Source organism: Pangasianodon hypophthalmus, chromosome 18 (assembly GCF_027358585.1).
Source record: "Pangasianodon hypophthalmus isolate fPanHyp1 chromosome 18, fPanHyp1.pri, whole genome shotgun sequence".
Taxonomy (NCBI): Eukaryota; Metazoa; Chordata; class Actinopteri; order Siluriformes; family Pangasiidae; genus Pangasianodon; species Pangasianodon hypophthalmus.
In genome coordinates, this window is record NC_069727.1 from 13,499,842 (window position 1) to 13,523,097 (window position 23,256).

At 40.6% G+C, this 23,256-nt stretch overlaps 1 protein-coding gene across 5 annotated transcripts in view; it reads left to right on the plus strand.

Annotated features, from left to right (window-relative positions):
- Positions 1 to 2,103: 2,103 nt before the first annotated feature.
- celsr1a (cadherin EGF LAG seven-pass G-type receptor 1a) overlaps positions 2,104 to 23,256 on the plus strand; it is an 84,978-nt gene continuing 63,825 nt past the window's right edge. For all 5 annotated transcript variants that reach the window (XM_053241710.1, XM_053241708.1, XM_053241709.1 and 2 more), the window contains exon 1: positions 2,104 to 5,806. In XM_053241710.1, coding sequence (XP_053097685.1) covers positions 2,311 to 5,806 — 3,496 coding nt within the window. In that variant the 5' untranslated portion in view covers positions 2,104 to 2,310. The remainder of the gene's footprint in view (positions 5,807 to 23,256) is intronic.

Here is a 23,256-nt window from a genome sequence, read left to right on the forward strand (position 1 = left end):
ATCAGAAAGTAGCAAAACAAAAATATTATTTTATTTACTTTTAATAGTAGTGATGGTTGTTTATCATTAACTGTCTATTACTTGTTTTATTTCTTTTTTATTTCTGTTTTATTTTAATTTTTGAGTTTGCATTTTCCCCATTCAGCAGTTTTACTTTTCATTTTAGTTTGCTGTAGTCTAAAAACCTTCTAGATGGATGGATGGATGGATGGATGGATGGATAGATAGATAGATATGATGCTTCAGAAATTTTATTTAGAAAATGAATTCAGTCTCAAGCTTTTTATTTTCATATTAATAGTGTAATTCCTTCTTAATATATTTCTTCATTGTCTTTTGAAAGGTCAGATGCCAGATTTAGATAAGCTTTTAATAAACTCTTTAAATCTAAACACACTTGGGGCTTCATGGCTATACTGGCACACTACATGAACAGAACACTTTTTAGTAAGAAACCAGGTTGTTTTCCAGTTTAAATTTGTTCCCTAAATTCAATGACTGGTCCTTTTATTCGTTCCTCACTGCACAGATTGGGTTTCATTCCCTTCTTCTTTCCTAAGCTTGCCTTCACTTCATCTTTTTTAGTTTTTACCTTCCACTGCTCTTCCTCTGACTGAACTGAACCTGCATTTTATATATATATATATATACATGTATGTGTGTGTGTGTGTGTGTGTGTGTGTGAATAGATAGGTAGATGGACAGATAGATGGCAGCATAGTAATAGTTATTTATATCATATAATTAGATGTGTTCAAATATATATATACATATATATATATATATATATATTTTTTTTTCAGTTATTTAATTTGAGCTTTGATTAAGCTTAACACGTGGTCCACTTTATTGAAAATATTTGTGCAGTGGACTGCCATTACAAAATAACACATAAAATCTGTAGAAATGTGAACTACTCTATTTTAAACAACTATAGTAGCTTATAATAAACTAGTTATAATGATTAGCTCATACAGAGTGGTTAAAAGTCTTACAATGAGAGTGCAATTTCTTTCACTAGATTTTTATTTGACTGGGTTCTCTCTGTGTGCTTGGCCAAAAACTTCCAAAAGTTGGCTCTCACATTCACACCTGTTAGCCTGATTTTCATAGGCTACTTTATTCTATGCTGACATCTAACTGTATATAAAAAAAATTCTCTTCATTCCTATGCTTACCTTTTAGTGGTGCTTTTCTCATCTGATTTTTTTTTTTTACTTAACCTGATCACCTGATCATTTTTTACTTAACCTGATCACCTGATCATTTTTTACTTAACCTGATCAAAAAAAAAAAAAAAAAAAAAAAAAAACATCTTAGCAAGTGAAAATATCTTGAGTGTAGTCAAATGTATCTAGTATTTTCCATTACAAGATTACAATAAACCAAAATTAGATTATCAATCCTATTTATAAGGATTTTTAAGTTTTTTAATCTTGAAATTTTCTTATTCTGTTGGCAGATGATTTTTGCTTCTTTCTAGAAATTAATGCTTAAAAATAGCAAATATATCTTCCAATAGAACAAGACCATTTCAAGCTTGAATTAATAAAAAAATGTCTAGAAAGACTGGATTAATAATCTTAATGTGTCTATTTTAATCTTATAATAGGAAATAATAGATACATTTTGCTATATTCAAGATTATTTCACTTGCTAAAATATCATTTTTTTTGCAGAGTTCATATAGAAGCGACTGGAAAATACTGAAGATGTTCTAAACTCTGTTTTTAATTCTGTGAGAAATTAATTTCACAGTGTTTAACAGGATAAAATCTACATTCAGCCTCTTGGAGGACAAACACAACAAATATAGTGAACTGTAAATAAAGTTTACAGTTTATTATGCACTGTAAATAAAGTTTTAAGACACTCAGGGCTGAGGCTGCAAAAACCAAACAAACTTTTTCTCAGAGAAAGTTTTTGCTTTGAAATGTGCATCAGTGGAACGGTAGATGCGCGCGTGAGGACGCTGAATTACAATAAGCCGGTGGCGTGCGTGATGTCCCTCAGTGCGGGGAGCCGCGCGCGCACCAGGTTTTTATGCTAATCTCCCGCAGGAGGAGGGGAGGAGGAGGAGGAGCGCGCGGAGCCATCTTGGCGTCATTTGGGACTTTGTGGAGTAACAGCGACAGTTACACCTCTATGGAGCGTAGAGGAAGAGAAAGTGGAGTTTTGGGGTGAATTAAAAAAAAACTATGATGAAGGATAAAAGAAAGTCGAGGTTTCGGGAGAAGGAGAGTTGATGGTTTACTTTTTTGGGATTTATTTCGAGGGAAAGTGTGGAGCTGAGGCGCTTTTTTAAAAACGATGGAAGTGTCCGTGTGTCTCCTTCTCCTTCTCCTTCTGTCTGTGTCTCGCGCTGGATGTTTCGACCTGCACCTTTCAGACACTTTGCACTCCGGAGCCGTTCTGCTGGATTTATCACTCGGACCGGGTTGGATTTATACACTTGAAAGGACTTCTAATCCGTTTGGAAATGCTGTAAAAGTGGACCGGTGTGACGGAACGGTAAGTCTCGCGCGCGAGGTGAAGTGCACGCGCCTGGCGCAGAGCAACCCGGTACCGCTGAGTTTCAGAATAAAGTCTTTAACGACTCAGGACTCTGTGGTCGTTCACTTCAACGTGTTCGTACACGGACAGAACTGCTTTATGAAATACAGACGAAAGAGCGTCTTTCCCGAGTCTGATGTTCACGTCGATTACCTTTACAGGCTGCCAGAGACTTCCTGCTTGTCTTCAGGTGTTCGGCTCGTGAACCTCGAGGACTATGTGCCTGCTCGCTCTCGGCGTCACGTTAAGGAGCTTTCTGATGGCTCGTGCGTTTCGGAAAGCTTGAACGTGTTGGTGCGTAATGGCAGTGTGTTTGCTCGGGATGAAACCTGTCTGGGACAGAGGACCCACGGGACTGTGACGTGTGTGCTACGGGGAGATCTGCTCTCTGTGCGCGTGAGGCTGCTCCTGGAAACACCAGGGCCTGTTGAACACCGAGCTGAGGAATGGAAGGTGCGCAGAAGGAGGAGTGTGAATTCAGCTCCTGTCTTTCAGCTGCCCAACTACCAAGTGTCTGTCCCAGAGAACGAGCCAGCAGGCACGCGTGTGATCACGCTCAAAGCTGCGGACACGGACAGCGGGGAAGCTGGCAGGATAGAGTACAGCATGGAGGCTTTGTTTGATAGCCGGTCCAATGACTTCTTCCAGATTGACCCTCAGACAGGTAGCATCGAAACCGAGCGGCCCCTGGACAGGGAGTTCAAGGACACCCATGTGTTTAAAGTAACAGCCACTGACTTTGGCACGCCTCGGCGTTCTGCTACATCTTACCTTACCGTCACGGTCAGAGACACCAATGACCACGGACCTGTTTTTGAGCAGACCGAATACAGGGTCAGCATTCGAGAGAACGTAGAAGTTGGCTTCGAGGTGATGACGGTGAGGGCCACAGACGAAGACGCGCCTTCCAACGCCAACATGATCTATAAAATCGTGAATGGCGATGGCGTGAATTCCATCTTTGAGATTGACTCGCGGAATGGACTCGTGAGGGTCAGAGTCCGTCCAGATAGAGAGACCATGGCACACTATATGCTCATTGTAGAGGCAAATGACCAAGGGAAGGACCCAGGACCCCGCAGTGCGACAGCAACAGTTCATATAACTGTAGAAGATGAGAATGACAACTCGCCTCAGTTTAGTGAGAAGAGATATGTGGTCCAGGTGCCCGAGAACGTGCCTGTCAACACCCGAGTGGCTCAGGTGGAAGCCACAGACAAAGACGAGGGCAACAACGCCAAAGTTCATTACAGTATAATCAAAGGCAACGTGAAAGGCCAGTTCTACATTCACTCTCTGACTGGTGTCATTGATGTTATAAATCCCCTGGATTATGAAACACACAGGGACTATAGTCTCGGAATTAAGGCCCAGGATGGAGGCAGGCCCCCTCTTATTAATAGTACTGGACTGGTCATTGTGCAAGTCATCGATATAAATGACAATGCGCCCATGTTTGTAAGCACTCCTTTCCAGGCAACCATTTTGGAGAACGTACCCATTGGGTATTCAGTCATTCATATCCAGGCCATTGACTCTGACTCTGGTGAGAATGCCCGCTTGGATTATCGTCTCACAGACACCTCCCCTGGTTTCCCCTTCACCATCAACAATAGCACGGGCTGGATTACAGCCAGCGCTGCTCTGGACAGAGAAACCACAGAGTATTACACCTTTGGTGTGGAAGCCAGGGACAACGGGATCCCTGTGATGTCCTCTTCTGCTAGCGTTAGCATAACAGTGCTGGATGTGAATGACAACGCCCCCACGTTTACTGAGAAGATCTACTCTCTGAAAATTAACGAAGACGCTGTGGTGGGGAGCAGCGTGCTGACAGTGACAGCTGTGGACCGGGACATCAATAGCGTAGTGACCTACCAGATATCCAGCGGCAACACCCGGAACAGGTTTGCTATCACCAGTCAAAGCGGTGGCGGTCTCATCACGCTAGCGTTGCCTTTGGATTACAAGCAGGAGCGACAGTACGTTCTGACTATCACCGCTTCAGATGGCACACTTTACGACACAGCACAGGTCTTCATCAATGTCACCGATGCCAACACACACAGACCCGTGTTTCAGAGTGCCAACTACCAGGTACTGTTCAGTGAGGACAAGCCTATTGGGTCCACCGTAGTGGTAATCAGTGCTACAGATGAAGACACGGGTGAGAATGCACGTATAACATACATCATGGAAGATAAAGTGCCGCAGTTTGCGATCGACCCAGACACAGGTGCTATCACCACACAGATGGAGATCGATTATGAGGACCAGGCCTCCTACACTCTGGCTATCATCGCTCATGACAACGGCATCCCCCAGAAGTCAGACACCACTTATGTGGAGATCATTGTGGAGGATGCCAATGACAACGTCCCTCAGTTTAGCCGAGAGAAGTACCAGGGCACAGTGTTTGAAGATGCACCTCAGTTCACCAGTGTCCTCCAGATCTCTGCCTCAGACAGGGATTCTGGATCCAATGGGAGGGTAAGCTACACCTTCCAGGGTGGTGATGATGGAGAAGGAGACTTTTTTATTGAACAGTTTTCAGGAATCATCAGAACAAACCGGAAGCTGGATAGGGAAAACATTCCTGTCTACAATCTAAAAGCCTACGCAGTAGATAGAGGAATTCCTCCCCTCAAAGCAGCAGTGGAGATCCAGGTGTCAGTGCTAGACATTAATGACAACGCGCCAGTGTTTGAGGAGGATGAGCTTTATATCGACGTCAAGGAAAACAGCCCTATAGATTCTGTGGTGGCACGGATAACTGCCAAAGACCCGGATGAAGGAACTAATGCCCAAATCATGTACCAAATAGTGGAAGGAAATATCCCTGAGGTATTTGACTTGGATATCTTTACTGGAGATCTAAAAGCACTCACGGATTTAGACTATGAGACAAAGACAGAGTATGTGATAGTAGTACAGGCCACATCTGCCCCGCTAGTCAGCAGGGCGACTGTCCACATCCGTTTGGTTGATGTAAACGACAACAAGCCTGTCCTGCAGAATTTTGAGATTATCTTTAATAACTATATCACTAATAAATCCAACAGTTTTCCTACTGGGGTTATAGGAAAGGTACCGGCTCATGACCCGGATGTGTCCGATAAACTTAAGTATAGCTTTGTGGAGGGGAATGAATTAAGTCTGCTCATCCTAAATCCGGACACTGGAGAGCTAAAACTTAGCCGAGACCTGGACAATAACAGACCACTGGAGGCCACTATGAAAGTATCTGTCACAGGTAAGATCCTCTAGACTCTGCTAATGTGTTAATTGGTTTGAGGTAGTTTATGTTATTAATATATACGTCTCAATAGAAGTGCACTGAACCGAGTATAATGCCGTTGACTGATCTGATTATCTGTCTGTCTCAATCATGTGTTTGCTCCAGGCTGTAGCCGAATCCAGTTCTGCCGCTTTTGTACTGTTTGTACTTTTTATTGAAGTGTTATTCTTGATGTGGGAGGTGTGCTTTATATGTAAGAATTAAGTTACTGTTGCTGGTCTTTGAGAATTCATCCCTGGTGCAAGTGAATATTTGATTTAGATTATATCAAGTGGAGCATGAATATAAAGGCAGTGCTGAAAGTAATAATGTTTTACAGCAAGTTGTCTCACCTGTCATTACTTATTACTATTCTTCAAGACTGGATCGCCAATTTTATTTCCATTCTTCAATTTGTCGACAAGGCAAGGCGTGCAGCCTCGTCGGTTTGATATTACTGTCTTTGAGAAGCTGGCTGAAATGAAGTAAGAACATACAGTATGTGCATTATTATATTAGTACAGTGGAACACCATGACATACTACTGCTCTTTTCCTGTACTCTCTGTGTCATTTAAATTACATCAGGGATTTCAGATGATACAACCCTTTTAGTATTTCTTTCTTTTTCACTTTCTTTCCATCCCTTTTTTGTCTCAGTGCATTCCTCTTCCTGCTTGTTTGCAACCTGTATTTTGCATACAGCCCATTCAGGGAGCCTCTCTTGCTCTTTGTGTGTTGCCTGCGGCTTTATGGCTTACTCTTTGTTCTCATGATTGCTGTTCTTCAGCTCAGTGTCCATGCTCGCTGTTGGCCCTTTGTAGGACAGCAGTGGCCAGCATTCCCTTGTTGTCCAGTTTGTTTCATTCATGACAATGTGACATTGGTTGCCTCATTGTCTCCATGACCCCTACCGCTTTTAGCTTTATATTTCTCTCAGCCTCTTTCCCTCACTCTGTCATGATTTTATATATTTTAAGTTAGTTATTTCTGTCTTTTTAACTCTCTCTCTCTCTCTCTCTCTCTCTCTCTGTCTCTCTCTCTCTCTCTCTCTCGGTTTCTTTCAATCCAATTAAAGTAATGCATATCAACCCCCTCCTTTCTCCATGGTACAGACAAACCCACATGTCAAATGTTAGGTAACCATTAACACTGGTTGTATGACCTCTTCACCCTTGACTCAGGGGAAAGGAAATTGGCCTGAAGGCATAATCGCAGCCTGGCTCTGAGCTAGACCTCAGCTTTTAGCTAATGAAGAGGTTCTTTGAATTTGCCTTAATTGAGCTAGTAATCAGTGTTTTTTTTTGTTCTGTCACCTCATAGAGTTAACACACTGAACACTTTACTGTGTTTTTAGAGAATAAACCAAGAACTGCCAGATTTCTCTGTCTGATAAAAGTAGGTTAACATTATAGTCACAACAAAGGCTTGTCTTTCTTACAAAAACTCATTTAGGATGGCAAACAAGTGGGAATGAGGGCTAGGTGTTCCGGGTGTAACCTAATCTCCCTTATCTGTATCACTCAAGCCTTTTTCTCCATCATCTGAGGGGTCTCTGTGTAAGCATGGTGGCTCTCGCCATTGTGAGGAGTATTGATTTTGGTCCGCAGCCTGTCCGCTCTGTTTCACCGGGTAAATACAGGTGATAAGCCATGTGGTGATGGCTAAAAGACTCTGGAAGCCAGTACTCAAATACTACATGTGAAAGCTGAAGATCTGTACTTTGTCGGAGCTCTTCATCTTGACATGATGCTGTGTGTGGCATTCAAGGAGCTGATGAGTGCTAACTCGTGTAAACACGACAACAAGAATGCCACACTGAGGGCCTAGGAAGCCACAGTCCGACAGAGATTTCTCCTCTCCTAACACCAAGCCTTCTGAATTAGCTGATTAGTAAAATTAGGTGTGGTAAATGGGGCAGATTTTTAAACTCTTTAGTGCTGTGGTCTTACAGGACTGGAGTCTGAAGTCTCTGGCCCACGGTCAGCAGTGGAAGCTTGCTGATACATGTAAGCCCTGTAGCCACACTGACTCGGGTTTTTTATGGGCTGCTACAGGACTCACATAGCTGGGCTTTTTCACATTTCTCACCCCAGATCATTCAAGTTTATCTCGGTTTCAACCCCACTGGCTACTTTTACAGCTCCAGCTTGAAAGCTATCTCCTTTTCTAATCTCTGTTTACTACATGTTTAGTGTACATGCATCTACCATGGATGAGCATTTTGACACTTTTATTCATGTACAGAGAACAAAAAGGGGCCTGTTTGCTCAAAATGTAGGGCAGTTGTTGAATCCTGTCAATAAACACTCAGATTAGGTGACGGAATGGAACAAAATCAAACTACAACCATTTAGGATGACACAGACATGAGAGAATATCTTAGTTGTCTTTAACTCAGTATATTATTCGTTAAACCAAGATCCAGTTTTTAGAGAGAGTCTGCTGACTTTGAATGCCAAGGATATTAATTATTATTATTATTATTATTATTATTATTATTATTATTATTGTCCCTGTGGCTTATGAAGAGTTTTTGTGTAAAACAGAGTAGCTAGAGTGTGTGTTAAGAGACAAAAGAGTGTGTGGGAAACAACAGGCTTAGAGGCATTGGCCAGCTGTGTCTGTACATCTACTCCTGCCATTCATATAGCAGCTGCACAAAAGAAAGGACAAGAAGAGAGAATACTTATTCATACACCCAGTTACCTTCAGGCCTAGTGTATAAATCACCATTGCTCTTCTCTAGTCAGTTTAACATGAGTCCTGTCCTGCTTTCTATTTTTTCAGCCTGTTGTCATAACAAGGTATTCTCTTCCCCAGGTGTAAGGTCACTTACTCCACATGACCCTCTGCCCTTTAACCTCTCAGTACTGCAGGTCAGGGTGTCTGGCATTGGAAGTCTCGTGGTCTCATGTACCTTCTGCCTATAATGGTGAAATTTGAGGTGCTTTGTGTATATCAGTGGTTCTCAAAGTGATGTCTATGAAGCATAGCCGGGGGTCACAGTACAGTACTGTTGTTATTACTGTTAATAGTTAATAACCTGTTTGACTGCTCACTTGAACTGAATAGGTTTAATCCAAATCTTATTAACTCAAAAAGAAGTAGGCCAATAAATAACGTCAACTGGGAACTAATGTGCTGTTTTAGTGGAAAGGCTCCAAGATATTGTTGTACGCTTTTAACTAATGAGCCTAATATTTAAATACTAGGACTACAGTCATAAACAAAATCTAAAAAAAAAACTATTCAAAAACAAAAAGTTGAGAAAAAAATACAATGTCTAATTGTTTAATTGCAGTTTACATGTACATAGGGAACAAAATGGCAGTTAAATGACTATTTATATAAATATTAAGCAACTATTTAAAGACCAAATATTTGCTTTTAATCAGCTGGTAAAATCTTAACTGACTTATCAGTTGTTAGATGAATATAACTGTTATAAGCACCTCATTACAGGGATCAAGGACTAGGCATAATCTGATTAGATTCAGCCATCAATAAAATGAAAGTCATACAGAGTTCAATTCATTTACACATATTTTCTCATTTTAGATCATTTAAAATGTGTGTTTAATAAAAAATGATTAAAAAAAAACACTTTCACCATTTCTGAAATTTTACTTGGTAAAAAGAAAACTACTCCTCGGCATTGGCTCGAGATCAGCGGCATTCTTATATCTCACATGATCTCATATGATATAGTGGAACGTCTTCTACTAGTTCTGCTTGCCATGTGTGGAATTTGCCCTGTGCCAATCCTCGCCTGTTTTTACAGAAAACTCTGCAATGTCTATAGAAACTCTTATTAAATTACTGAGTCTGGCTGGCTCATGCACCTTCTGTCTCTTTATACATGGACCTTCTACAATCTGTGCTGTAGACAGACAGATGTATGTGTTCAGTGATATTCGAGTAAAAATACGCGCGGTTCTTTTTATTAGGGTGAATGTCTTTATTCTGCTATGCAAAATAAACTAATGCCGGTTGAAGTGCAACCTGTCCTTATTTTGCGTTCAGACCTCACTGAGCAGCCAGGGGCCCACCGAAATATGAACATCAATTAACCTAACCTAACAGCGCAAACTCTGTTAAATGAACAAGAAAGGAATCTGATTCATGTTTAATCTTGCAGACTCATTCAGGAGCCAAGACAGAAATGTGGGGGATGTGATCTCACTCTAGTGCCAAAAGTGGGAGTAATGAAAAACAAGACAATAAGCCTCAAAGACAGAACCAGGGTTATTCTAGGACGGTGTGCACTGAAATATGGCAGACCGTTAAAAGGTTGTCTAACTACATTTTACAGTACCTTGGCTCTAATATACAGTTGGAATTATGTGAGGAATATGTTAAGCTTTGTAAGATTGCCTAAACTCCTCCTTTCATAGATTGCACTCTAGTATCAGTACTTACCTGTAGATTCACTATGAATTGTAACATGGCTCTTATTTGTAGTGTTATGCGGCCGTGTCTTCCAGACTCTTAGGCTTTAGTGAGGTTTTGAAGCAAAATTAGCCCTCGACCAGTTGCATTAATTTTTAGGGGCCGTTTACACGACAACGTTTTCAGCCAAAAACTGGAAACTTTTTATGCGTTTTGCCTGCTCGTTTACACGACAACAGCGTTTTGGGGACTGAAAACGCATATTTTTGATATTTTTTGGTTTCAAAGTGCAAGTTTTTGAAAATGCTGCCGTTATCGTCTCCATGTAAACACCCAATACAGGAATCTTTGAAAACGGTGACGTCATGCATGTCTGTTGCAAAGGCAAGCGCGAACAAACATACATAACAATGGCGGAATACATGGTAGTGTTGTTGCTGCTCAAGAGTTTGCTAACGCTTCTTCAGCAAAGTGTGGATTTACTTCACCAATATTACAACCAACAGCGGAGACGCATCATATACACACGACAAATTCTAAATACACATTGCCACAGTGCCAACTACTGGCCTAGCATACGTAATACAGCGTTTTTGGCTGTTATCGCGGATATGTGTAAACGCGAATCGTTTTGAAAACGTTGTCGTGTATACGTGAAACTTTTTGAAAATGCAAGAGAAAAACTTTTCTGTTTTTCACTACATCGTGTAATCGTCGTGTAAATGTAGCCTTAGTTTGACCACTTCTAGTGGAGCAGTCGACTGGTCTGGAAGCCTAATTACAGTCTTTAGTACAGCAGCATTCTGTACTTTCTGGCTGTTTCATCTCTGGCCTCAGGCAGCACACAACCACAGAAATATGAATGACCCAAACCGTGATGGGCTCCAGAAATGCGTTTTAAAGAAGAGTGATTTTTTTAATGATATCCTACTGCAGACCTAAATTTATTTTATTGTTTCCTTCTCTCGAGTTTAAATTTATTTTTCTTAGCAGCTACATTAACATTTCCAATTGGACTACTGGAAAATTAATCAACTTTGAGGTGGTAATGGTCCTCCACTTTGGTTTGGGCTGCATCACACCACACCATCATTGATTATTTTCCTATAACAGCATGCCCTATTGTGTTTTGTTCTTTACATGTGTTACATGTGTATATATATATATATAAGTTCCTGCATTTGAGGCTTTCACTTGTTGCATTTGTAACCAGAAATGTAATCAAAATCATCTAACTATATCTACTGTTTATTTGGCATTTCGGTTTTGGTTCAAAAGTGTCACAATTGTGAGTTTGGGTCTATATGACGCCCAAAATCAGGTTTCACCAAGGTTAAGTTATGGCTGTGTTTTTTTACAGCTTGATTCACATTAGTTCATCACTTTCTATCTATGGTATATGGTTCAAGATGAAAGCGGTATGTGTTGGCAAGTTCTGGACCCTCACTCTCTTGTTATTTGGAATAGAGTGAATGAGAAGTGAAGGTTCCTTGTGAGTGTTGGTGTGTTTTCCCTGGATCCCACATCACTACAGCTTTATTGCTTCCCTCACACCATGTCTCATGTGTTACCCTTTATGCTCAAGAGCTTAGATTGTGTCTAACAGGCCAAACACAGTATGGGACAGTGATTTCACTGGTTGGAAGTTGGAATGGGGAACCTGTTCCAGTGTAACATAACACACTTTGCCGCACTCTCTGCTGTCCCCATTCTGGCACCGGTAACAACATGTCTTTGTCTCTCTCACCAAGGGGCTTCAACAGGCACCAGTTGAGAAGAGCGACAGAGAATGCTTGCAGAATAAAATCTATTTTTGCATGATATTGAGGCTTGGGATGGTTACTACTCCTACTAAGACCAGTTTCCTTCTTCAGATGCTCAGATTTTTCTTTCAAAGGCCCTCCTGTTTTCTCTCTTTATCCTTTTCAGTGATTGTGCTGCACTGAGATCGACTACCGTAATTCAATATGCTTGTTATTACCAGTGTGCAGCAATGCCAGCAGATAATGGGAGCACATACGTACGTATATAACAACAAATCCCTGTGTCTTTCTTTTAGGATTAGGATGTGCTACTGGCATCTGAAATGGCATACTTTACTCTCATAAGTAAAATTATTTTAGTAGTTTTTTAAATTATTAAATCCTCTAAGCTTAATCTAGAGGTTAGCGTCAATACAATTCTGCGTTGCCGATGTAAATGCTTGGAATGTTAGAAATCTGAAAATTCTCTGAAATTTCTCTGAAAATTGGGAGTTAATGTGTCATCTCTCCATGTGTCTATATGGACATATATGCCTTTATATATCCTGCCACGGTTGTCAGTCGTTATTCAAATAAGGTTCAGAGGGCTTACATATCCAAAAGGTGTTTTTTTGCCCTTCAGGCTAAGCTGAAACGTATTGAATTTGCGCTGCCTTTTAAAGTTGTCCGCTCTTTTGAGAGCTCTTGTCATTCTTTCTTAAAGGATATATACAGCTATTATAGACGTTTGCTCATGACCTTACAGTGATTCGTGTGCTCTCGTCTCACAACAAGGCGTGAAAAACATCGGCCTTAACATTGGGTGTTAACAACCACACACTGAACTTAATTCACGGCCTCTCAAATTACATTAATGCTAAAGTAGGTCCAGTTTCACAATGGCCACTGAATCAGCTCACACAATAGCATTCTCTGTTTCATACGAAATCCATGTGATGTGGAAAATGATCTACGTGCTGCTGCCACATTTTCGAGGTCGAATGGGCTCTATCTAATTTCCATGAGGATGAGTCAGGGTTTGAAATCCAGGACGTCCTTGTGTGCATGTAGGTTTATTGAGTTTTCTGTTCGTTTATTCCCTCAAACATCTGTGTGTAAGGGGATCAGGCAGAGGAACTTTTTTTTTCAAATGTAAGCCAAGAAAGCTAATGCCAAGTAGCTTGGTATCCAAGCTAATGACTATCTACTAGCCAGATCAAATGCACTTCTGACTGTACTCTCTCACTGAGCTTTGACTCTCACATAACCATCCCTAGTGCTCCTGTACAGCAGTAACCGAAGGAATGGTTTCACTGCTAAACCTCAATTTGGATACAGAAATTTGGGTCAAATTCTGATTCCACAAAAATATGTCTTGCATTGTTCAGGCCACTGATAAAACAGTGTTTGAATGGTCAATATATGATCACTTTCAGTCATAACTGGGTTGACCCTGAGAACGTGATCTGGATTAAACCAAAAAATTGAATGAAAAAGAAATTGCCAAACGCACATTGATCGTACACGATCAACCCACATTGATCAAATAAAATAGAACTCTCTTAAATGCTTTTTAATGCAGCTTTAGTGAAAACTGAATCAGTCATCTTTGTCTGGTGGGTTAAAGATGCAAAAGCACACACACTTCCTAGGTCCTAACCTGGACAGACTTGTGGTGACCTTTTGTTTTTAAGTAGTGAAAAGCAGATGAGGTCACATCACATTCTCAGAGTTCAATTCAGGCTTCTGTTTACACAAAATGTTCTTCTGGCTACTTTAAGCCTGAGACAAAAAGCACAGTGTTTTGTTTTCTGAGGGTCTCTGTGAACCTAAAACATATGCCACCGCTCATGTTTGAAGAAATTAGTCCAGCTCGTTCCTCTTTGTAGCACTGCAGTCATTCTTGGACTTGGTTGTATTGTTTATCTGCTTCAGAAGAGCTTTGAATGTGATTCAATGCCTTTTAGAAAACCCCACTCATTTCATTTCAATTTTGCCGCATTAATGACTCTGTGTGTTATCTGGAAGTGTGTTGAGTTTCTCTCCAGCTCAAACACTTTGACAAAGGAGCAGGGGGAGGGGATGCGGAGGGTCTTTTCCATGTCAAAAGAGCTCTTCTGAATGGCAATAGGCAGAATCAGTGTTAAAGTTGAGCCTGTAGGACTCCCTCTTTGCAGGTGGCATGACCGTTCAGGCCGTCTCACCTCACAAAGCAAGTAATAGGCTGAAAGACAATGAGGTGTGAGCACTGCTTTAGAGGGTTTCAACGGTTTCATTACTATTCAGTTTCCTACAGCCTTTGGTTTTGTTTTTGGGTTTGTGGTCAGTGAGACCTTTTCTTGTTCTCAGGATACGTTTCACTTTTTAATTCAAGTAGTTAGTTGTCCAGTGTCAGGTTTTTTGTAAGGTGTTATTGTAATTCTCTTAATAAGTCTGTGGAGATTTTCAGTGATCTAGGTCATGTTCACTGTCATGTGGTAGACACAAATGGACTGAAGACGTTTTCTACTTTTTCAAGGAGCTTCATCAGATCTCCTGATATCATGATATGTGAAAACATGTACTTGATACACAGTAAAGGTGGTGGACAGGACAAAAATACCATATCATGGTAATTTTCTACAAGATATACATGTATAAAATTAGCTTTGCTAAAAAAAAAGCTGTCAGCAAAAGAATGGTGCTGCATTAAAAAAACTGTTTGACAAAAATAAATATAGAAAATCAATCAATCAATCAGTCAATAACTCTGTAGTTACCAGAAACCTTTACAATACCACAAACTGCATATTGGTTACTAAGCAGATTTAACTGGCACCAGGAGTTGACACAATTGGTCAAAATGTCTTTTATGAAATGTAAAGTTGGCCAGTATAGCAGACATATTTTGTCTATATCAGTGATACTCTCAGAAAAGTGTAGTGTGAGATAATTTATCATGATAACAGTATCATAACAATATCACCCACCCCTACACTCTCAAAAAATAAAGATACCAGACTGTACTGTTTTGGTTTTTTTTTTCGTCACTGGGGTGGTACCGTCTTTTGCACATTTAGTATAAATCTTTCACATGAAAAATAGAATATCGTATACCTTTAAAAATAGTTAAGTTACATAAGTGGACCCGAGCTAATTAAAGCTACACTACGTGCACCTTTCCATGTAAAAGATTCATACTACCATGCCAACGACAAGGAAAGGTACAGTTTGGTACCTTTATTTCTGAAAGTGTAAAGGATACACTGAAATATACATATGCATGGCATCACATCTTAAAAATTATAACACAAGTCCACTCACATAAACCTACTAGTATGATGTATTGTTCTTAACATTTCTCAGCTATTTGCTGTAATCACTGATGATTACAGTTTATTCAATTAATTTCACTATGAAACTTGCTGATGTGTGAAAACCTCTGAGCATTGAGCTAGCATGATCATTTTCAAAATACATTACTGTCACAATGATGATTTAAATTTTTCTTACAAACGACCCATCTCTGATGAGAAGAAAGAAAGTATTGAGACTTATAGCATATAAGCTTATAGACGTATAGCTGCTGAATTACTTGACATGTACCAGCTGTAATATACTTGAGTGACAGTGCTGTATTTCTTGCCCCGTCTCTGCCCTCTCCCACCCCTATACATTGCCCCAGACAGTTGCCCCCAGCATGTCTCCTCATGTGTGAGGGCCCCTGAGTTCATTTTGCAATGGCAGGAATGAGATCAATCTCCACTGGCGCTGACATGTTCCATACCAGGGCTACCAATACAGCAGCTGCCCCCGTCCTCTATACGAATGCATTAGTAAATGCACACATACCCAGAGCTCACAAATCCAGTGCCACGAAGCTACTCCATTCATTTGATCACTGATGACCATTTAAAAGAATTCCAAAAAATATCAGCAGACTTCAGTAGTTTTAAACAGGGGCTTACTGAAGTTTTGTCAATTTCTAAAGATCAAAAAAAAAAAAAAGGTCACCTGTAAGTCACCTGTAAATGAAGCTCCAACATTAAGCCCTCCAGATTGCGTACTAGGGCTGGGCTAGGCGATATGTGCAGGAAGAGTGCAGGACAACCCAAATTGCAAATGTTCTGCTGCAAGTAGCTTGCTGTAGGGCTTTTTTTTTTAAACCAGAGAAGGCAAAATACCAAAATCTTACATACTGTAGCTTTAAAATTGGTTAAATCACAGTATACATACATCACAGATACCTAATGGCAAAAGGGATAAAACAGCAGTGACATGGTGGATATGTTTGTTCTAGTTTTGACTGAGTGTGTGTGTGTGTGTGTGTGAGAGAGAGAGAGAGAGATCACGCTTGTATCTGATCACCCTTTGTGTTATCTAGAGGCCGGTGTGCTCAGGCTCCACACCCTCCCTGCTGCAATCACACCGTGCAGATCGTGTTTACTCTGAAAGGTGTGCTGTTTGCAGTTGGTGATGGGCTTGATCCCACCTCTGCTGGACTTCAGCACGTCCTTAGCACATCTCAACACCCTAACTAGAACAAACGTGCTGTAAGAATGTTTAGATTTCAATAAAATATTTGAATTGGATTCATTCTTAAAGAAAATGTGATTTATGAAAATATTTGTTTCTTTAATTGAAAAAAAATTTATGAAGTTACTTGTTAAATTATTATTAATTGGTAATAATAACTTTCCTACTAAATAATTACTTTAAGCTCCAATCTTTTGATTGCCTGGAAAGCTAATTGGCCAGGCTGAATGTGATAGCCAGTGTAAATTAATAATGTTAGCAAGCTAGTAACCTAGTTAAGTGCACTAATACAGACTAAGGGAAAAAAACACTTGTATGAATTTAGGGGGTGAATGTGGAACCATATCATATCGTTATCTAATTCTAAAATGTTTTTGATGTAGCACATCATATTTGCCACCTTGACAAAAGGTTGTTCACAAATGTTTCGGCTATTAGCTCTACTATTTGAGGCTGGCTAGCATCTTTATTTTTTCTCAATATGATTATCCGCTAGGTCACTAGGTGAAGCAGGAGTGTTATATGACTCCTTTGTGCTGCAATTTATTCCACTTGGTTTCGTCAGGGTTTCCACGTACGTGCATGTTCCTGATTCTGAAACGATCTGTCATTCCTGAAAGCTCATTCATCTTCCTAGTAAAAAACATTCTACTGTCAGCTAATGTTGTTGAACCTGCTTGTCCACCGGGCACTCAGGATTACAATCTTGCAAAGGTTTTCCATCTGCCCATAAAACATTTTTGTGTAATATTTTTGAATAGATTTGTGACTTTGTAGGATAGATTTAGGGAATGTTACAAATGCTTATCTGATGAATATGAAAGTGGCTTTGGCTAAAGTCTTACTTTAGAGGTCTAACAAGTATACAGTACATTTTTTAATTTTTTTTTAGATATTTTTGGTGCATTTTTTAATGTGTGGAAATAACGTAGCATTAGCATAATAAAACATGCCTTTATCCTTGATCAGAAACCTGCATGCTGATGAGTAGTTTCTAGTAGAGGGCCATGTGGTTAATTAGATGAATAGGATTGTTGTGAGCGAGAGGGTGTGATTTTCAATTACGCTTGGTTTGCACATGCTTCTTCATGGCAGGAGTGTTGGGTGCAGCATCTCCTGCATGCTGGCTGATAAAATGCAGACACACTATTATTACAGTGATGACAGTGCTGCTCTGGCATGTGTGCTGCAGGAGAACTGCTGGGTTTATGTGAGCTCAGCTCTTTCTGTTTGCCATGTTACGTTCTTTCTTTTTCTCTTGCTTTCTTACACTTTTTATCAAAGTTTTTCTTGCACTTTTTTTTCTAAAGTGATGTTCATGAAAAGTGCTTGGCTGAAATGAACTTATGAAAGTTTTTTTTAGAGCAATAGGATATTCTTATGTTCAACAAGCTAGAAAACAGCAAGCAGGAATAGATGAAAGTGCACGTTTTGTTGTCTGTTGAGATAAAATGGCGCGCTTTGTTTGTGATGAGGATGTTTTCAGCATGACCTCATCTTAAGCCTGATGCCTGATTTTGCTTGCGCAGACAACAATCGTAAAATAATTCTTCAATCGAGAGATCAATGAGCTTAGAATGCATAATGTGACATGCTCACTGGTGACAGATAACAGCTGACAACAGAATTTTTTTATTAAAATGTCATATTGCACCATTGCTATGACACTCGACTGAAAGCCGCCAGTGGGAGGATGGTATAGGATGACGAAAAAACTCACAGAACAGTAACAAATACAGTAGTGGCAATGGCATCAGTTGTTATTGTGCAGTCTGTTACAGGATTCAGCCAAGATTTTATTGAGATCTTATGCAGTGAAACAATAGTTAGGCAAGTTGCTTTAAATTATTAGTTAGCTAAGCTACAAGTTACCTGAAAAAAACACTCCATAAAGAACAACTCCATTCGATCATTTCTGGTTTGTAGAGTGATTACGGCATAGCATTTAAGATGTAGTCATTGGGTCCCTGGAGGTTAGTGGTTAGACCTTGGCCACTGCCGTGGCCCAGGTTCGATTCCAGGCCAGGGAACCAAACCCAGCCCCTGGGGTTGCCCACGACAGTGTACTCCCAGTGCCAGTCCCAAGCCCGGATAAAATTGGGGAGGGTTGCGTCAGAAAGGGCATCTGGCATAAAAACTGTGCCAAATCAAATATGCGGATCAATGATCCACTGTGGCGACCCCTAGAACAACAACTTAAGATGTAGTCATTATGTCCCTGCCTTACCCCACATCCTAGGTTTGTTTGTGCTGTGGGGTTATCGTCATGGTGATCGTAAGCCTCTCGTAGCCACTCTGAGGCTGAGCTGATGGATGCTTACACCATGGTTTGGCTCTGGAGCTTGGCTGTTTGGGAACAGTGAATGGGGTGTGAGCATTGTCCTCTTGAAGCTTGCCCTTTGATTCAAAAGCCTTTAGGACTTTGGCCAGCCTTCCTTAGTGCTGCCTTTGTGCAAGCTCTCATGTTTTGTGCATGTGCATGGTGGTAGACTTTCTTGGGCAATACAGAATTAAGCACAAGTGCACATGGATTTAAATGTCTTTACATTTAGATGAAAATGTACAGTATGCTAGTCTAATTTCAGTTATTGTAAGATTGCAACAAAACCCTTGAACTATGCTGGAGCCAGAGAGGGAAAATTGAGGAGTGGGAGGTTTGGACAGGAGAAGTCCTGCGTGTGGATAGGAGTGTGTGTTTGTGTGTGTGTGTGTGTGTGTGTGTGTGTTTGTGTGTTGGGGGGGGGGGGTTAGTTCTCTAGAGGAGATCACAGCAGATTAGGAGTCAAACAGCCTGTTGAGCTTGTGTGAGAGTCAGTGAACTGTGACAACGCAGGTTATAGCTTTCACTAAGAGCAGCCAGACCCCCAGGCTTTAAACACAAACCAGAGACCTTCACCCTAGCCTAACTACGGTCTTCTCTCTGCAGTCTGCAGTCCTCTGTTTTATCAAATTGCATGAGCTTGTGTGAATCCTGTGATGGAATGGTGTCCCATCCATCCCGGAATAGGCTCTGGATCCATGGAGCCAGGATTAAGTGGTTACTGAAGGTGAAAGAATGAATGAACAAACCCAATTCCATGATTCTCTACTAGTCTAAGTCATAAAATTAGGGACATGCATAATCACATCCATGGTGTATTCCCAAATAATGCCCAGTATTCCTAGGATTGGCTCTGGATCCACTGTGACCCTGACCAGGATAAAGCGCTTACTGAAGATGGAATGAATGACACATTCATATTGCTTTATTTTCTTTAACAGAATCAATATCGGATGACCTGACTGTGTTAGGGGTGTACATGTATTACCATGTACCTCAACACAACAATTTGGGAAAATAAAGCAAATGATTTGCCAAGAGATTTGGATATTTTCCAATTTCATACAAGGATTTTACATTTATAAAAAATATTTACTTTAGTTTTAAAAATATATTATTGACTACAAAAGTAGTTCATCATTTCCAAATAATAATGAAATTAATAGTTTTTTGTAGCAGGCTCAGACTTCTGAACCTGATAGCTCTGGTCTCCGGATGCTCACTTGGTGCCAGGTCTTGTTAATAGTTGTTTTGAAAATGGGAACTTCATTCGGTACTGTGTTTATAACTGTAGCTTGAGATGGTAGATAGTTTGGTTTCTTCTTCAAAGTCACCCACCCATGTATCTGCTCTTGCCTGTGAGTGCCAAGTATATCGGTGTCAGTGTCATTAGATCACCCCTCTCTCTCTCTGTCTCTCTCTCTCTCGCTCTCTCTCTCACTATAGAGGCAGGGGCAGTGTCTGGTTGCAGTCATTGTTCACCCAGGTTACTGATAAACAGGCGGCTTGGTTACCAGCCCCCGGTTGATTGGCTCTTTTAAAAAACAGCAAAAAGGACGTTGCCAAGGGAATGCAGGAACCTGTGCAAATTTGGAAAAAGAGAGTCGGGTGTATCACAAGGGAGTCTGAGGCATTTTTACCACCTTAGTTAGCCCTGTCTGTTACTAAGCAGTTGGCTCTGCTATGAGAAAACTAGCTCCATAAACTTTGGACTAGTTTTAAAGTTTCATCCATCACTAAGTACGTCATTAGAGATTACAGGATCAGTGATTCTGGGGACATGCAGTATTGTGGTGCATGATTTAATAGGTTTAATGGCTGTAACAATGCATTTATAAAGCCTAATTGGATAATACTGAAGTGTAAAATGGCTCTAAAATTGTGGTACAGGCCTGATATTCCTCATGAGACATCTGCCATTACTTTAACTGTGAAGCTGAATGAATTGTGAACAACTGAGTGCTTTTTAAAAGTGCGGGTATAATTGCAGTTTTCATACTTGATTATCCATGGTGAAACTCAACCCTTCTTTCTGTACCATTTCTCCACCTCAGACTTTTTGCCTCAAGCTTTTTATTCAGGAAGTGCAGCAAGAACAAGCTGCTAGTAATTTCGGCTTAAAACCGTCAAGTGATGTGAAAGGCCAGTAATTAGATGAGACCAATGTGCTTTATATTATGTGCAATCTATATTATGCTTCCGTGTGGTATTGAACACTTACCACCCACCCAGACTTAGTGATCTTAGACTTGTGTAGTTGTATTGTAAATCAAAGTAATTCCAGTTTGGTTGCATTTTTATTTACATTATTCCATCTCTCAGGCATGCAGATGCCCCACGGGATGTGGTATCTAAGTTCTTGGGATCCGGTGTTCTGAAAAGGCGTCATGGTCGTAAAGCTGCAAACACACCTGGAGCACCCGGAGAAGAGTTTTTGATGTTTTAATTGAGTTTGGCTGTCTCTCGACTGATCCCTCGCTCCTGTGGAGTGCCATAAACTCCAAATGCCACTACCGTAGCTGGGATCCACTTTGGCTCGTTCCCCTTCCATATTTTAATGCCCCACTGAGAAGAGAACAAAGACATCCAGGCCGGGGATTTTGGTGGGGAGAAAGGGGCAGATTAAACCCAGAAGAGGCTAGGGTGAGGCAAGCCAGGTGCTTTTTATTGGTCCCCTCCTCTGGATGAATAGGCCTGAGAGTGCAGGCCAGCCCATCACACTGCGCTTCAGTCTCATGCATCTGTGCACATGTGCTTTCTGTTTTGTTCAAGCCTTTGCTGGGCCAGACAGATGCTTTTATTAGAAAGAGGCCCTCATTAATTAAGCCGAATGCGGGTAGGTTAGAGGCTTTAAAGCATTGAGAGAGCTTGAAGACGAGGATGGCTTGTGATTTCTGTAATGAGATGAGAGGAAAGGCTCCAAGGAATGTGTGTAGAACAGGACTTAGTCTGAGTGAGTCTCAGAGGAACAGAGATTAAAAGTTTTTGGAAAAAGCAATCCACCAGTTGTTGCCATCTTACTATTTCTTACAAAGTTGTTTTTTTTTTTTGTATGAATGCTGAATGATTATTTCATGTTTACTCAAAACAGACAAAGGGCATTCTGGAATAAACATTTAAAACACAGGGCTATATAATGCAAATTTATATGCAAAAATTACAGCCAAGTGTTTTGACAAAACTGTAGGTTCAGCACTAGAGCAATGGGTTTTGTAGTATTAATGCACTGAAATTGGGCCACTTCTGTGCTTACTACAAGCTACATTGACTACACTGGTAACATATAACACGTCCCAAAGAAAAAAAAGTATCTCGTCTCTGATGAGTTACACAGATTTATAGCTAAATTTACAAATACAATTGACGGAATACTTCTTGAAAGTGCTCTACAGCAATATGTGTTTCACATAAAGGTTTATTGACAGAATTGACAATGCCCTTAGATGTCCATTATAAGCAAAACGTCTATATTTATTGCACATATGCTACAGATGCAGTGGATAGAGAGTATTAAATCTTAAATGGTGCAGAAAATTTTAAATTCAGTGCAGTGGCTCACTTTTGAATGTTTAGTGATATAGGATAACTGAAGTGGTCAGTGTTTGAGGGAAGATACGTCTCCTTTTTGCTGAGTTACAGGACATCACTCATTGCTGTTTTATGGTATATGGCCTACCATGTGCTGCCTTGAAGTAAGAGTGCTTGTGAAAGTAAGGAGGCACAAAAGAGCACAAATGAAATCCCAAAACTGCTCTGAGATCACACAGAAAGTGTTTCCCCTAGCAGGCCACTAAATCATGAGGTGAACCTAGCACTAACCCTCTTATCATTGTGGGTCGGGAGGGGAGAGACGCATCAGAGGAATTCCATTCACTTTTAATACCTTTCCTCCCTTTAGTCTTGTGTTTCTGGAGTAAGGCCCTGCGTGAGACGATGTAAATCATTTCATCTTGCCTGTCAGGTCCCCAAACCCCTCAAAGAATAACTGAGACAAATTCTTTTCTAGATGAATTATTACGGAAGTGCTAGGTATCAGAGCTGAGGAATCCTTTTAACCATCTGAAGCGTAAATTAAGCCTAGTTGCGTTGGCACACGTTTTAGTCCAACCTGTGTGGAAATGACTTCACATTAAAGGCACATAAATTTGGCTCAAACGTGGGGCGTGACACGGAGTGACAGAAAGAATCGGTTTGCAGTGGCGGGCATTTACAACTATCAGCCATTTCAAGTGTTTAATGATTTACAGTATAGAAAGTTCCTTTTAATAAGCAGAGTATCAGTAACAGGAGGTGCTAAAAGTGAGAGCAAACAAACTGGTTTTTGCGCTGAGTTGCTTTAAGCTCCATTGTCAGTGTGAGGTGATGTGTTAAAAGGACCAAGTGGGTCATGTCAGTTTTGTGCTAAATCACTCATCCATAGCTGACCTGCAGCACATGGCTCATCTGCTCTTGCTCTTA